Below are 17,457 nucleotides of genomic sequence, written 5' to 3' on the forward strand. Positions count from 1 at the left end.
GAGCTGTCAGTGCTCCTGCACAGGGAGCTGAGTGACAGATACACAACAGGGGCATAATAAAAAAAAAAAGTTAGGAGTTTCATAAAACTCCTCAGTAAAACTACTATTAAGCTTTGGGGATCGGAACAATGATACACAGTGACATTGCCTTTAAGGGGCTCTGAAGTGTCAAAACCACCCAGGGAAGCGGGGGAGCTTTTGAATGAATATCTGCAATTCTGATCGAACACTTGGATGACCTTGGTTTGTAGGAATAAGGGCATTTATTAAGTTCTTCTTTATTGAGAGCTAACCCCCCTCTATTCCCACAATTCCACTTGGCGCGATATTGTTCGGGATGTGACTGTGTGAGCTTTAAAGCGGGCAATAAATCTCCCTCTTAATCACAATTAGTCACATAAGACACTCGTGCATTGGTTTTATGTGCGTCACCTGTCGTTACGCTCGCACTGCTACAGTATAAACGTGCAGTTGTGTTCATACGGTTAAATTTTATGCGTCCCCTGAAATGATTTTGTTCAGTGACAAACTGTTAACTGCGGACACATTGCAGACGAGATGTGACTGATATGGCTTTGTGCAATAAAGCGAGAGACTTTGGTTTTATTTCTGTGTGTAAAGCAGCAGACTGTTACCTGTTTTTCCACAGCTGCCAAAGCGGGACAGGCATTCTTTATGGGCACCTAAACCACACTTGGAGCACAGGTACCCCTGGTTAAAGATGCCCCTGCAGACAGAGGAACAGGGAGAGGCATCACACGGATTGCACACACCGGTATACACACACAGCAGTAACGAGACAGCAATGCAAAGAATAGCGACATTACTGCGATGCTTACAGGAGAGAAGGGATCCAAGTTGCAATCTAAAAGGTTTGATGTTTCCTGACATATGAGCAGCAAAGGTTTGGAAACAGACTTGTCTTAAATAATGATATTTCAGTCGGCCTCATCTGTACGTTGTGTTTCGGCAAATGTTAGTGTGATGTGAGGCTGAAAGTAGACGGAGAACACAACATCCCTGCTAAAACGCAGTATGATAGCATTGTCATTTCGGGCATGTCTCTCTACTGAAGTGAGCCTGCTTTAGTTGTCGGTAAGTCCTTCAGGTCTTCGAGGTCTGTTCCAGCGTAGCCGGCTCAGCAGCACAAGGACTCCGGCCAGATTTCGATACTTTCTACCAAAGCCACAACAGGTGTGGATAGTTTATTCTAATAAGTTTCATTTTGAACTCAAGAGCACATAAAAAAAAAAAGAAGCTCGCAGAAGACGAGCCGTGTAAATGATGTGTGCGCGCACACGAGGAGATTGAAGCAGCAGCCGAGCGTTGTTGAGTTTTCCTTCTGACATCTCAGAGGCCCCAATTAAAATGACATGAAAGTAAAGGCTGCTTTGCTCGGCTCTCCAGCTAATTGTCTGTTTAACCTCTTTGAGAAACCTGGCATGGCGTTCACGTGCAGGAACACTTTTGGATTTTTTTTGCGCATGTTGAATCGAGGGAAAGAAGTCGGGGCAGTGAATTCAAACCATTAGGACAACGCTCTCGTGAAACCTTCCCAATTCTTATGAAGTAACATGAAAGAAAGGTGATTTCCCCTTCAAATTAAAACTTAAAAGAAAACTTCTACCAGGCACGCTGCTCATTTTCTGATTAATGACACAATAGGCCCCGTGCTCCTGTCATTATCAGAAAACACTATGAGCATACTAGAGCTCAGATTGAGTGATACACAGAGTGACACTTGACTCATTAGGCTTATGATTCATGAAGTAATTTGCTCTTTGGTGCCGGTTAGATAAGCGGTTCAATTTCTATTGTGTCAATTCAAGTGGATTTGTTGTTCCTTTCCAGGCACTGCAAACAAAAAGCCCGAGCACAATGGTCATAATGACACAGTCAAAGGGACCAATCATTATTTAAAGGAACACTTGAGAAATAATCATGAAATCAATGACACACTGCACTTGAGAAGCTTCTCCAGACTGCATTATTCTTGTTTTTCTCGTGCCTTATACGGAGAAAACGTCAGGGAGTTCAGCGCCCGGCTCGGTATATTCACAGTGCGTCGCCTTGAAAAAAGTGCTGAAGTGTGACAGACGCTTTTTTTTTTTTTTTTTTTTTTTGCTTTACTGTCCTCGGTAGGTAAAACCACTCAGTCGTCCCCGCTGTGAGAAAGACCATGAGGCGCAGTCCTCTGGGTGCCGATACCATTCAGCAAATTCAAAAGAAACTTTGTGTAGCCGAAGCACATGTGCAGAGGAGGAGAGGAGTAAAAAGGAAAGTGACGAATAGATTGTTAGGGTACACTGGAGAGGACCAGCCAGGTCTTTCAAAGGAGTCCCGTCAGGTGTTTGAAGGGAGAGGGTCCACGTCTCGTCCTCAGTCTCTATGTCTGACGATAGCCTTGAAGAGGATTGTGTGTGTGTGTGTGTGTCTGTGTGAATAATAAATAGCCTCTTACCTCAGCAGCATGTGGCAAGAGTTGCATGAGGTGATCCTTTCAAAGGTGTGCATATTAAACTCGTGGAGGTTGTTCGTGGCGTTCTCAGGACGAATGTTGGATCTAAACAAGCCAACACACACCACAAACATCAGATTATTATTATGAATAGTTATATTATTATCCTTAGCAGCAGTAGTTAGAAGACATTTCCTAAATAAAGCATTACTTTTTAGTAGCAAATGACAGTAAAGCACCTTTAGGTTACTCGCTAATTCAGTTCATTAGAGACTTTTTTGGTTTTCTACTTTTATGCAACATATTAATTGAAAATGTCGACGATGACACAATAAAGTAAACTTGTTTCCATTGTGGTCGGATGTGAGAGTCTGCTGCCAAATCGGATCCATTGGACAAACGGCAAACTAAGATTTCTGCAGATCTGCTTGTTTCTGGCATTGAAAGTGCCGTGTCAGCTAAAGTGTTGTAATGCACCACTGAGTAAACAGAGTATCTGCTCATGTACCTCCCTTACCGCATGACGATGATGATGTTACATAACTTGTTGTATGAAATAAGAAAGTCATAACATGACGTGTTGATATTTAGGGTTCAGCTTGAATATTAAAGCTCCCTGGACATATTGAACAGGATGTACTGTTCTGTGGCCCTGAACACTTCTGTTACACATGATGGAGGAGAGCAAGCAGTCGGACTAAACTGCACAATGAACACTGAGTTGTAAGTTGTACGACAAGTTACACATGAGCCAAAATGAAGAAATAAATAAAAAGGTTCACTCATAATTGCAGCCAACAAACTCTTCCAGAGCAAAGTAACATTTCACTGATACGACTCTTTGAAGTGGGAAGGAGAGAATTGCAAATAGACGGGCAAAGTCTGCTTGAAGTGAACACAGAAGTATTCTCGGCCCCTTGGGGAGGTGGATGAATGTGTGTGTGTCTGGGGAGAAAAGAAAAAGACAGGATGGACCAAGTTTGCCTGGAGCACAAAGATCTGTTTATTTGGAATTGAAGAGGTCTGTCCTTTGTTTTCTCAGTGTTATGATAGCGACACATGATGGCCTTGTTGCGTAAGCGCGTTGCTTAATATGCACAGGTGCTACTTTAGGAACTCAAACGATGAGTCAAACTGAAGGGCTCCAAACATGTTCTCTGGAAAATAGGACCAGCAGCGCCGAGACGGAGGAATAAAACCGAGCCCTTCAGTGGTGTCCTCTCCTTTGCACTGGGATCAGCCAATACCGATGCTTTCTAGGCGAGATCGGTGTTAACTATGAATTGCAATCCATAAAAATGGCCGCGCTGGCTTATGTGGCTTATGGCAAAACACATAAAAACCCGTGAGGTTCCTTTTCCTTCAAACTTGACTCCTGTTCCACTATTTCTCTGTCTGTGGAAGCGTTTTAAAGATGCAACTCCGTGCGGTCGGCTGAGAGGCAGACGCTTGAATTCTTCATGACTTCTGTCTTCAGTCTTCTTCTGACTCGTGCTCACTCACTTCAGTTCACAGATCCGCTGTTAAGCATCGCCGAGGGAGCGTTTTTGCGTGATTGTCTGGTAACGACTTTCTATTCTCACAGCTAGTTAAATCCGCCCCAAAAGTTAATCAACCAAAGCACCTTCTTCCTCAGTCTCACATCACACCCGCCTTCATCTTCCTAATCATCTCCTCCACTTCCTGTTGAGGCCTGTTGCTTTCCAATGTTGCTTGACAATTTTATTTCACAGATTATTTTTTTTTCCCCCCCTACTTTTTTGATTTCTACATTTTTAGTGTAATTGCACCTGCTCGGGAGCCCCGCTGCTCTTAACTAATTGTCATTGATGCCACTGGCGGTTCATCCAGGGATCCAATAACAGCTATCTTAGCTGGTGATGCAGGAGGATGAGAGGACGGGGGTTTTTGTTCGCGTATTGTCATCCGTGTCAGATACAAGGAATGGGTTTCTCTAAAGACATGTCCCATAATGAAACTCAACAGCGTCTTTTGTTATGTCGCTCTACGGGAGAGGCAGGCTCCTTTAGAAACTCCACACCTTCAGCTTGTAACAACGCTTCCTGTTATGTACATTTTGTGGTCTCCTGGACCAAACCGGCGTCACCCTGAAAGCATCACAAGGACATTATTGGGGTTATTTTTTTGAGACTTTACACAGCTTCTCCAGACTCACAGAGGATGTTATACAATTGCCCCCGACTGCACCTGTTGTATTATTTGTAAGCACGAGACAAATGCCTGTTCACGTTTTGGTTGTAAGGAACGCCGCAAATATAATCTCATTAAAATTGCATTTTTATTTCCTTGTCAGAAATGAGGGAGTGAAGTCCTGTCTGACTCCTGACCCCCGACAGCAGTTCAACTTACATCTTCACACACCGTGCAGTGGTAGGAGATCTTGGCTCTTGGTTGTTGTTGTTTTTTTACCTTCATTAAAATCCTGTGCACACTGTTGACTAATGTAGAATCGTGTTTTAGATTTCAGTCACAATAGTAATATTATTATCTATAAATGTACTGTTGTTGTGCAGCCAACTCGACTCGACTGGCCTGTCAACTCTGCGAAAGACGACTCCTTCCTTGCTCTCCGAGGGGAAATACAATCGTTCCATTAGTCACTCTTTGCACCAGTTTGTTAGTTTAAGTGAATTTGGATCCAGTTCAGGCTGCAGACTGGTTGATGCAGTTTACCTGCACACACACGGTTCTGCCTTTAAATGAAATGCCTTGTGTTCTCAGAGTATATAAAGTGTGAAATGTTGATAGAAAACTGGATTAAAGAATTAACAATTGTGCATGTTCAGTCAGGTTCTGCTTTTGAAAGTAAGTGTGTGCAAGTGTGTGCCTCACAATGTGCTCATCATTTTGACAGTGTCGCGTGGCTCATAAATCATCACGTAGCCAAACTTGAATAACAGGATTATTCAATGTGTACGTTTTCATGATGTAACTGAATGCAGGCAAAACAAAGACACACTCTTATCACGCCGTGGCGCATGAACACACACACACACACACACACAGAAAAAAGAAGACACTCACATGGCCATGCCAAACTGCTCCAGCCACTTCTTTTTCAGCTCTTTGGTCTTGAAGAAGAATTCAAAGCCGCTCTGGCCCTGGTTATGGGTGAGGTAGAATCCGTAGGACCACTGCAGCCGGAAAGGGGAAAACACAAGTAGTTCAGATAGAAATAAATACAACAACGGTGAGTAAACAAATTGAGAGTTTTAAGTAAACGGCAAACGGAGCCGAAGGAGACGTGATGCAGGGAGACAGATGGAGACAAAGAGATGCAAAATGAAAGAGGGATGCTCGGGGAGAGCAAACTCAAAGGCTGAAGGGCAGAACTGACAGACAGAGACAAACAGGGAAGAGCATGAAGGCGCACAGGAAGAGGGTGTTAGGTTGCTGTGCCATATAACCGCTGGGCATCAGACAGCGTGCACAGACCAGTGGGCCTGTAATCAGCCCCCATTACCCACTTCAAAGGCTAAATATTAGTCCATTAGCCTCTGTGTCAACACACACCTCTGTTTTTTTTTCAGACACACTAAAGCAGATGCTTGGGAGATGATGCACTTTTTGCCGCTCCTAGGTGGGGTTTTGAACTTCTAGCACTCAACTCTAAAGGCTAAAAACATGCCAAGCTCACAGCCTGTCAGGGAAGCGCAGAGGCTCATCTTTTCTATTGAAAGAAAAGAGAAAAGGAAAGCAGCGCTCTACAGAGGCATTCCCAGTGGACACCAAGACTTACGCTCAGCAGAGATATCTCTCGCAACCAATTTGTAAAAAGGAAGGAGACGGTGTTTGTCCATCTGTCAGTTAAATTTTTTTTCTGCTTGGTGTAGCGTTGGAATTTAAAAGGATCACAAATCCAGACGGATAATGTAAAGCATTGCTACCTTAAATATAACCAATGTGAACCCTGCTCATGCCTTTCACCACGTCGGTCAATGAGAACACCACATGTACACATTATCCCCTTTGTACATTGATGTGGTGCACTTGTTAGCATGCAGCTAACTACTGAACAACATTAGAATTCATTTGAAGTCGTGTTTCTATCCACCTTGCGAATGTAAGAACAATATTCGTTCTCCTTTCACCTCTGTTTTGGTCTCTATCAACTCCTTGGAGAAATAGCTAGCTCTTTCGCTGCTAAATGCGCATCATGTTCACTAGCTAGTTGCTAACTCTGCCGTTTGGTGCTGTGCAAGAAGCCTCCTGTGGGTTTTGGATCATTTTTCTTTGCTGGATAACAGATGCTGCTTTAAGCATTGAGAGTGGACCAAAAACAAAAGTAAATCTGCGGGCTGAAGAACCAAAACAATGACCCGCAATGCTCCCTCGAGACTCTGGTTATCAGTTGGTTTGTCACTATAAGCGACACTTTACAGATTACACATAGTAATTGGATCTTTCGTTATTATAAAAATAGTGATTATCGCAACTTGCAGCTAAAATATATGTAAAGCTGCAAAATCTCAAACCATCAGCTCGAGCATGACAAATGGTGGCATAAAAGCTGCTGTGTACAACGATTAGACTTATTTTAGCTTTACCTCCAGATGACTCGCATGTAAATGTGATTATTCTGCTTCTACGATGAAGGTTCTCCTCTCCGACAGCCACTGTCATCTTTTGTATTTCCAAAACAAATATGTAATCACGCAAACTGCATCATATCCATTATTTCAGAGGTGAATGATACCGAGGTAGGTGAGGTTTCATGAAAACTATAACTTCATAAGCCCGCATGGGGCTAAGCCTACTAATGCCTGCTATTTACAACATCATTATTACCCCAATCATTGTTTCCTGGCACGCCTTAGATATCATCCCTCATTATGATTGGCAATATTTTTCACCACTTGGCACTTAGTATTCATTCTGTGTGTGTGTGTGTGTGTGTGTGTGTGTGTGTGTGTGCGTGTGCGTGTGTGTGTGTGTGTGTGTGTGTAGTCAGGCCCAAAGCGAGGTTTAATGATAACACCATCTGGGAAGAGGCAGACTGCTCCAGTCTGACACTTTCAGTATTATGCTGGAGAATGAACAAGACAGTGTAAAACATGTGCTGGAACAAGCCCGTATCATATTATCTAAGAATCTTTTCTGGTGATTATTTTCTTGTTTGTGTTATGAGCTGGAAAGATGTTTGCATGTAGTGTAGTTCATTTTAGCAGCACATCGGGGATCCGGGGTGCAAAAGGCAGCCGTGGGGTTTAGATGTTTGGTACAGGTGCTTATGAAATACTTTTTTATTTTTACTCACTTTTATGAACCTGCGTTCATTTGATAAATTGTTATGGCTGTTCGTTATGCTGAAATAGCACTGTTAATTGGTTTGTCAGGAGTCCAACGTGGTTCCTGAGCTTTGCTGACTTAGTCATAAAGAGGCAATAATGGACTCAACAGTGCAAGACTTCCCTCCATTATAGCTGATTGGTTGTTCTGTGAGTTGCTTGTTTTGTTCTTTTCATTGTACAGAATGTGAAGAACTGTGTACTGCTATTATTGTTACACTTGTACATGCTGTTTTTCAGTGGAAAAGGGAAAGTGGAATTCCTTCACTACATTATTTTAATTTATTCTTATTAGTATACAGCCCTTAGTGAAATAACATTTCATCAAAAGTTGTTTTAAAATTACTTTAAATCCCTATTTCAACTTGTGTTTTGTTGTTTTAAAATGGTGATAACACACTATAGAGTTAAAAGTTTATTGCTCAAGATATAGCTTCTTTTTCAGACAGTGACCTAAATCGGTGTGAATCCAAAGCGACACCACCAATCAGACCTGAGAAACTGAAGCCTTCATATTCTATTAAAACAACTATAAAATTAGAGGTGTGCTTTGCATTTTCCTCTCAGCTGTGATGTATCTGGACTAAAAAGTGTGAACGGTAGGAATACACTTTTTGGCTCCCAGAATTACTGGGACAATTTGTCATTGGATTAAAATGCGGGTACCTAAAGTCCTCATTTCACTGTGCAGCACAATAAGGAAGTAGACATTTTCCCCCAATATTTCTTTGCAAATATGAGCAATACGTGTGGCGTGCAAACCTGGCAGAAAAGAAAACCACTTGTTTTGTTTTTGTTTCACTTCAGTTTGATTTAATTGAGGCTACTGTTGCTGCGTGTCTGAGGTAAAACATCTTTGTGGCCTCGCCAAATATGAAATTGACTTACTCTCTTGGAACCGAAAGGGAAATTTTCGAAAAAGATGCGTTTCTGCCCTGAAATGACTGAACGATGTGCCAATATCTTTTCCAAGGTGATGGCAAGATCTGAAACATGAAAAACATGTTCTTTGGCATGTACATGCCGGAGGAGTAATACACTTGGGAGGCCGACTCATGCAGTCTGAGGAGATCAAGACCAAGGGCGCCAAAAGTAAGCCCCCCGCCTCCCTCCACCGCTGTTCACGTCCCGTGTAAAGCCGAGAGTAAACATTGACTTTACTCGTGTTTGCTGGAGTTGTTGCGCTTGTTACCGTACCCTAACGTTATGTAAGAAAGTCTGATAAGGATGCTTGTTGTCCAGGATAAGCGATTATGGATAACGGATATATGTGTCTCAATACAAACCATATCTGTGTGTGTGTGTGTGTTTGTTTGTGTGTGTGTGCGCGTGCGCCGACCTTCCGATTCTCCTTGTCTGATGTGGGGTTGTTGGTGATCTTGAAGAGGTGCAGGTCGATCACTTCTTTCATCTCGTAGTTGTCTCCCCGCCGCTTACAGACGATCACCGCGGCATCGAACAGGAAGATGTGCCTGTGATTGGAAGAGGAGTCTCACTGTTCAAGCAGAAAAGACTGCATGCGCTCTCAATGATGATTTTGTGACATCTGTAACATCCATCCAGCCCTCTTCGGACTTAGCACTGAAACTTTCACAACGCTTTCCAGAACTACACAAATAATCGAGAACATTGCATTTTACTTTCAGATCCAAAACAGTAATTCCCGTCTAACATTCGCTGCTCTGGTTCCAGGACACAAGACAAGGTAGGAATGCTTTGATCAGATAAACCCTAAAACCTGCCATACATTTCAAGCAGCCGTATGAATCCCATTTGATGGAAAACACCTGCAACCACAGGCTCATCTGTGCCCTCTCATCTGTGACGTGTGTGAAGCTGTTTTTCTGTGTCTCGCGTCAACAGAGTTTTGATGTTAACCAGTTTCAACGGAGTCAGGCCAGTTTGACCCGAACACACATCATTTTGTCATTGAGCGCATAGAGTCATGTAACTCGGCTTTTATTGGGGGGAAAATCATTCACTAACCTAAATCTACGATGTCCATTATTTCTGACATAATAAAAGCAACACAACAAGATTAATTAACCATTACCAGCCTGTTTGTCTGAAACTCTGAGGTCATAACTAAATACCCTTGCACACTTTTTTCTGCTCTTCACCTCCGAGACACACAGGTTAGGTGTCTAAACGCACTTTGGCTTAACGCCACACATACTCTGGCGGTTTTCCAACTGCGGCACCTGATTGAGCTGCAGTCAGTCAGTCAGTCAGTGTTTCAGCCAACCGGCACGTCAACCTGACATCTCACCTGTCCTGTTTGGCTCGTTTGTCCACCGAGGCCACGCGCACCTCTCCATCACCTTTTGGTCTCCCGTAGTTACTCAGAGGCTGATTCTGCAGAAATAGAGACGGGAAAAGATTGGACGGGAATTAAATCCATTCCAAAGCAAAGTGCAGCGAAAACAAGAAACAAGATCAGAATCTAATTATTTGGAAGAAACAGGTGGCTTACCAGGTTTTCGATGGATTTCTGATACTGATCTATTTCCCGCATTGTCTCATTGTCTCGCTTGACTTCGTTGACGTACTGAGCCAAGTCCTGTAAACAAATCATCAAAAAACAAATTCTTTCCTTTTTTCCCCACACTTTCATTTATGCTTCCTTCTGTATGAAGGTTTTCTTTCTTTTTCAGCAGTTTTTTTCTCCTTCGAAAGGAGCCATTATCGATGTGTGCTTGTAAATTCAAATGAGACGCTGTATTTGACAATAGGCAAGTGAGCAGCCTTTGAGGGCTATGAAATAAGCAGGACTTATATATGCTGGATCGTATTGGAAGACTTATTTATTCATGTGTAGTCAAAAGGTGAGGACATGCAATGTATCGCAATGAAGTGTAACATCTTTTCGTCGCTCTTCGGGCATCAGCGTGTTCGTTTGTGAGCCGACACAATCGCTTTCATAGCAGGAGGCAAACATGTCACAAATATTATTTCACACAGATATTCATCGCCTTAATGAATGGATGACTTCAGTAGTAGCAAGAAACAAAGCATGACTTGCAGCACCTTTAAAGCATTGCTTTAAAGGTGCTGCAAGTCATTTTCACATCTGTTCTATATGAACACAACTGTGCCACTGTGATGAATGCAGATCCCACTGTTCTGATCGCATACTAAATATAAACATTTAGTACTTTTTGTAGATTTTATGCAATTGGATATGTGTTATCTATGCTAAGTCAGTTTTTCAGAAAATCCTATTAAAAAAATGTCTGCAATATATTGCATCGTAAATCCCTGTATCACCATACATAGCGTATCGCCAGATTATTGCAAATACACAAACCGATCACATACCTTCATAGCATCCAATGCCGTTCGCAGATTACTCTTGTCTGAGGCATCGTGAGTGTGTTTCACCAGCTCCTAGTGGAAAAAACACACACAACATATGTGTACATGTCACAAAAAAGCTCCTCTTTCATGCCGTCAAAGTGACTTGACTGCTTAACATACTTTAAAATGATGTAACCAAAGTTAGAACTAGAAAGAGGAAAGCGAGGCTGTCTGTCAAATATAAATGGGAAGAAAGAAATATATAAATTCATGAACATTGTTATCCTGCTGCTTACATACACTACAGCCACATCCCACACATGAGAACACAGTGCTTGGGCTCTAGATAGGAAATGGAAAAGAATCCTGTCCTGAAAATAAATCAGATAGTGTGTTTGGGTGTGTGTGTGTGTGTCTGTGTGTGTGTTTGTGTGTGCACTCATCTATAGCAGAGGTGTGTGTGAAAGTGTGTATCTGAAATTGCTTGCCAGTGCCTGGCTGCAGCGTAAACAAGACATCTAGACCTCGGCAGTGGAGGATAAGGAAGGATGCCATGCATGTCCTTCACACAGGCCCATACAAACTGTGTCCCCGCACACACACACACACAGATACGCACGCACACACACTGAGCCGCTAAGGGAGATATATATGTCTGCTTGGCACTGCTCAAATCCCTGGTGTCAGTCAAGCTCAACCTGGGCATTATTATCACGAGCAAGGCGACAGAGTCCTATTTATCAAGCCGTGCTCCCACCTCCACACCTCCACAGAGATACAGGGGAAGGGAGTGGTCACGCCGATAATCGGGACCATACATGATGGACTCATTGAGGGAAAAGGTGGCGGTGTGTTCAGAGCGAGGGGGGGGGGGGGCGGGGAGTGATGAGCGAGAGGCAGTGAGGAAGAGAGAAAGATTGATGACAAAAAAAGAGAGAATGAAAGAAGCAGCAAGAGAGAGGAACTCTGGGAGCAAGAGGAAGTGACACAACATTTGTTGTACAGATCCTGGCTGTCATCATGTGGGAAAGTTACCCGGGCTGCTCCAGGGTTTTATTCTTTTTGGTGGGATTTCAGTGCCGTAAGGATTCTCAGATAGAATATTCAATGCATACTGTACTGTTAATTTGAACAAGTATACACTGAACCCTTCGGAAGCAAAGAAAGGCCAATATCATTTTAATTTCATGAGCAACTGAATACTCGTCAAATGTAGCACAAGTGTCAAAAAGTGCTCAGGTTTCTCATCTGAAGGGTGAATTGCTCGTCATCTGCAGCACAAATGTTCAAATTGGAATTCGTCGATGAAAACGGAGTTCTGTATTTGTGCCTTAAACAAAAAAAAAAAAATGGAAATGAGGAGAACCCACATAGAGGCAGACGAGTGTTTCTAAAAGTAAAATATTTCAATAATTAAAATTTCAACATGAAGTATTCAGTAGTAATCACATTTGAAAAGAAGGGTTTCAGTTGCTTTTCCTTTTGGGGGTTTTGTTTTGTCTTTTGCTTCCACTTAAAGCCTCAGAAATCCTCCTGTGCTCATTGCTCTGCCGAGGTTCAGCCTTCACCATGAATACAAACAAGTTAAATATTAAGGTTAAAAAACACTGAGACCATAGGCCCTCCCAACGGATGACAAGGAGGAAGAGATGCTCCTCTCACCTCCACACACACACACACACACACACACAAACACACTCATGTAGAGGACATTGATGAAAATGGAAGCAGCAGCATTTCTCCTAATGAATAGATGTGCATGAATGTACTGTGTGTGTGTGTGTGTGCGTGTGTGTGTGTGTGTGTGTGTGTGTGTGTGCGTGCGTGCGTGTTTGTATATATTAGACAATGGATAGGCCACACTCACACACATACTTGTATACACATGATGTACTCGCTTTAGTGATATGACTTAGCGATATTACAAATGCGTGTCAATATTTTTAACATTTTAATCATAAAAACATAATGTGTCATCATCAAATACATGAGATGATGAGATGTAGTCAATTCAAAATGGATCTGAGAATAAAAGTCCCGTGAGACATGTTGAATCAATATACTGTTTCAATGGTGCATTAACAACTTTTCTCTGACTTTGCACTGAGTTTCCACAGCTTCAGTTCAGGTTTGGATTCTCACCGTCTGTCTCTCTTCAGCTGTTTGTCCTGCCTCCCTTTCAGCTCTCACTTCACCTTTTGCTATTTTCTCCCTTCCACTTACTAATTGGCTCGATCAGATGACAATTATGTGCGGGTCATTTCAGACTGAGAGTCGTAACGATGCTACAGAAATAGACGACAGAAGTCTCAGAGCCTGAAGGACGAAGGCAGGGCGACGGGAACCAAACATGGTGAACAGCACCACCTGGTGGCAGAGAGTCCTCCTGCGCATGAAGCCTGATTGGCAGTGATGAACCTCTGAGGCATATTAATAAAAACTCTCCGATGGGGCTCAGTCACCGACAGAGAGTCGTCTATGAAGTCAGTAAAGACTGAGCTTTGCTGACGACAGACTATTATTATATTATATTTGTATAATATTGTATTTGTACAAATGTGAAGAGTGAGTTTTTGTGGAAAGATGAGGTTAAGTGCTTAAAGAAATGTACAAATATTGAGTAATAATAAATCAGAGTATTAATATTTAATAGTACAGGTCACATTTGAACCAATAGATTTACTTTATATATATACAAATACTACAGATTATTTTAAAGAAATGTATAAATCTATTAGTCTATAAAACACTTTTTTGTTTTCTTTTGTTATTCGGCATCTATGTTTGCCTGTACAGAACTGAAAATATGTTATGTTATGGATATGTAAGTTTTGAAATCAATTAAAAATATATATATGGTCAAATTAAATATCATGTGATTTTTATCCAGTTTGTCTCTGAATGATATATACATAGAGTTATGTTACCATGAATAGTCCATGCTCAGAGTATTCTCAGATCATTAGATGGTCTCCAGAGGGTTTGAAACATCTCAGCAGAAAAAACATCCCCTTCTTGAGGTCCCCGGCTTCCCAACTTCCTCAGCACTAATTGGAAGACTACGTCTTCACACCGTGATTATGAGACAAGTGTATGACTACATTAGTTTAGAAATGCTGTCAGACAGGATTGAGTCTTGTACCTGCAGGAGGAGGTGATACTTCAAGACTCGCTGCATAGGAACCACCAGCAGATCCCTCAGTGTGAACTTGCCGTAGTTAGCTCTCTTTGAACATTCCTGAAAGACAAGGAGGAAACAAAATCAGTAGATACACATGTATATACCATATAAAGAAAGCCAGCCTGTGACTGTTCATTATTCATTACGAGCAACCCTAAAAGGGTCTGAACTGTTATCTTATTTTTTTAAAAGAGCTTAATTCATTTTTTTTTTTTTTTTACTTTATGTAAAAGTTTGAGTTTAAAGGAGTAATCTATTTGAGATTAATAGAAAAATGTATGTCAGCCATGGTGCCGTCCTTGCAATGCTGCAGACACACACTTGAGGGCATTCTCTGACTATTCTGAGAAATGAACACTTCACACAAAATATTCATTTACTGACACCGTTTACCTCGAGCTTCATGCGTACGTCCTCCCTGTCTTTGCAGATGTCATCCAGACCGGCGATGGCTGTCTCCACGTGGCTGCAGTACTTCCCATAGATCAGCAACCTGCGACACATCAAACACATGCAACCATAAGACGAGACAGAGAGCCAGGGTACCTGCACTCTACTAACTGTAGCTGAGACTTACAAAGGCCATTTTTAATGACTTTTACATCATTTATTTAAAGCTGTATGTATGTACCGACCAGAAGAGAATAAATAGAGGTCACAAAGTCCAGGGCCTACCTCTCTTTGAAGGTGATGAAGATCTGGTAGAGGTTCTGGGCACTTCTGTGGTGGATTGACTCTTGGATTTCCAGCAGTAAACATTTGTGAACTTTAACCAGGTCCTGAAACACAACAGCAAAGATCCTTAAATGTTGATGTTCATCAAATGCCTGTTAATTTCATTCATCCTGAGTATTTTCATTATCAATCCATCTGCAGAATATGTTCTTGGTTAATCTAATTATAATTTGGTCTTTGAAAAGTAAGCAATTTTGATAAGCCCAAACACAAATATATCTGGTTTATTATCCCATAGGAGGAACAAAAGTAGCAAATCCTCACAATTAAGAAGGTAGGATAAGGAAATGTTTGGTTTTATCAAGATAGTCACATTTCTGCTAACCAGCTCGTTGATACGCATTTCTACGGAGACCCAGAAGGGACATGGAGGGGGACATTTTTTATACCTTTTTTAAGATCACACAAAGATCTCAGCGTCATCTGGGCACCCAGGAAAAACACAACAATGGAGATGGCACACCTCTAGTTACGGTTCATATATTTTATATTCCTCAAAAATAAAAGCTAGACAAACAGTTAGCTAGCTGGTGCAAAACGCGGCCCCTCACCCTCGTTCCCAGCTGCTTGGAGTCTACTTTGCGGAAACCGGCCTTCAGTTAACAATAACACTATTTCCCAAGCTGCTACCAACAGTCAGGGACACTACATTAAAAGAAGAAGAAAGGTATTTTTCTTTTTCATGCATTTTTTCTCTCCCCCTGTGTCCTCTTAGGGGCTCCGTACATTTCAGCCCAAGTTTATTTGAAACTAAACCTTTTAAAATATCATAATTGCATTAGTGGTTGTCTTATAACAGTCTTGTGTAGAAGACAGTGTGCTTAGTCATTGTGAGCATGCTAGCTGCTCTTTGAGCCTGTTAGCATGCCTGTAGACTCTTCGTCTTAATACTAATTGCAATGCATTTTTTAAGCTGCATGGACAGTTGCATTTCTATTTGTAAAGGTGTGGAACCTGTGACTGTCCTACTGTGACAAGTCAACATGAGTTGAAAACGGCCCCTCAATAACGACATCAGAGACCTTGAGTTGACCACCAGGTTGGATCGTTACCGCGTAAACACAATGACTTACCGGGATATTCACAAACACCTTTTCCATCTCGGCCATGGACAGAAACATGGTGAGGGGCGTCATAAAGTGCTGCAGCAGAGATGAGGAGAGAATGTGAGAGAATGAAGCTCATCTCCTCCGGACTAAGAGCGGGAAAGACATTGTGCGAGAGAAGCTGTTATATTATTATGGGGCCAAGAGGCAAAGAGCTGCAGTCAGCGAAAACAAGGAGGACTGTCCGGGTCACAACAATAATCTCATTTTCAGAGTCGGCAATTTCATGATTTCCTTTCAGAAAACTCCCTGCCGCGTAGTCACCTCTACATCTCCTCCACTTCATATAGAAAGTCATCTACTCGGTACTCCGCTGGGAGAGCGAGCGCGGCCTTTTTCCAGATGTGAACGTACACAAGAGGGAGAAGACAAGTAGCGAGGCCGGGTGGGGAGAGACGGCGAGCCGCCTCCTCACAGTTCTGTGAAAGTGCAGGGTGAGATGGAAAATATCCACGGAAAAGGTCTTTTCTTATAGCTGGGTGCTGGGAATACTCATTACCCACTACTAATTTCAAAAATAAAAATATGTTGTTGCCCTCATTTCTCTCTGGGAGTACAGATTTGTTACACTACTCATTATTTTTTCCATTACACCCCAAATTTCAGTCAGTCAGTTTAGCAGTCTCCAATATTGTGAGCGATAAGGAGGCATAATTGATTTCTAGTGCTCTGGTCATGCTTTCACTGCATGAAATCAATGGAGCGAGACTATTTTCACACTAAGAAAGTTCACTTTACTTTCAGTTTTGACCCACTGCAGTTGATCGTGGTCTCACAATAACATAAAGAAAGAAGAATAATATGATTTAGTTTAGATATTGGTAGGAAATAAAAATTGTTGAATGTAATTTGTATCATTTCTGTTACTCAAATAACGCGGCTATTTTAGTATATTATGTTATTATTGAAAGCTGACAGTAATATATTGATATGTTTTCCTCATTTAGAAGAGTTTGTCATGATGTTAGTGCATATCACTCCTGGTAATTTACAGGACAGGTGTTTTTGTTTTTTTTACAGACTTCTGCTTATAAACACACTACACTCACAGAGTAGATCAATTTATTGCAGTTTGACAACTGCAGAGGATCCACTTGCTACAACTGGTCTCAAATCATCTCAAGACTGATGATCTAGGACTCTCTTCCCAGCCTAAGAGTCGTAATCTCTAATGTGCTTACGGGATAAATCAAAAGGTGACGTGTGATTATTAAAGTGACAGGAAAGAGAAAAAAATATCGTTGTGGTACTCAAATTTATTGTTGATTCTTTTTTTTCCCCCATGTTAAATACTAACTTGCCGCTAATGGTCTGTACTAAAAAACAATTGCATATTTACACAATAAAAATGTTCTGCACAAAACATTATAA

General features: G+C 41.8%; 1 protein-coding gene across 3 annotated transcripts in view; it reads right to left on the reverse strand.

Annotated features, from left to right (window-relative positions):
* The window catches only part of LOC137788585 (guanine nucleotide exchange factor VAV3), a 79,611-nt gene that overhangs the window by 24,186 nt on the left and 37,968 nt on the right, over positions 1-17,457 (reverse strand). For all 3 annotated transcript variants that reach the window (XM_068581464.1, XM_068581463.1, XM_068581462.1), the window contains 11 exons: positions 16,054-16,122; positions 14,921-15,024; positions 14,639-14,738; positions 14,207-14,302; positions 11,086-11,154; positions 10,241-10,327; positions 10,037-10,122; positions 9,107-9,239; positions 5,504-5,613; positions 2,462-2,563; positions 636-727 (listed from right to left, as the gene is read on the reverse strand). In XM_068581464.1, coding sequence (XP_068437565.1) covers positions 636-727; positions 2,462-2,563; positions 5,504-5,613; positions 9,107-9,239; positions 10,037-10,122; positions 10,241-10,327; positions 11,086-11,154; positions 14,207-14,302; positions 14,639-14,738; positions 14,921-15,024; positions 16,054-16,122 — 1,048 coding nt within the window. The remainder of the gene's footprint in view (positions 1-635; positions 728-2,461; positions 2,564-5,503; positions 5,614-9,106; positions 9,240-10,036; positions 10,123-10,240; positions 10,328-11,085; positions 11,155-14,206; positions 14,303-14,638; positions 14,739-14,920; positions 15,025-16,053; positions 16,123-17,457) is intronic.

This window comes from Clinocottus analis, unplaced genomic scaffold (assembly GCF_023055335.1).
Source record: "Clinocottus analis isolate CAN_PGR_092001 unplaced genomic scaffold, fCliAna1.0.p SCAF_18, whole genome shotgun sequence".
NCBI lineage: Eukaryota > Metazoa > Chordata > Actinopteri > Perciformes > Cottidae > Clinocottus > Clinocottus analis.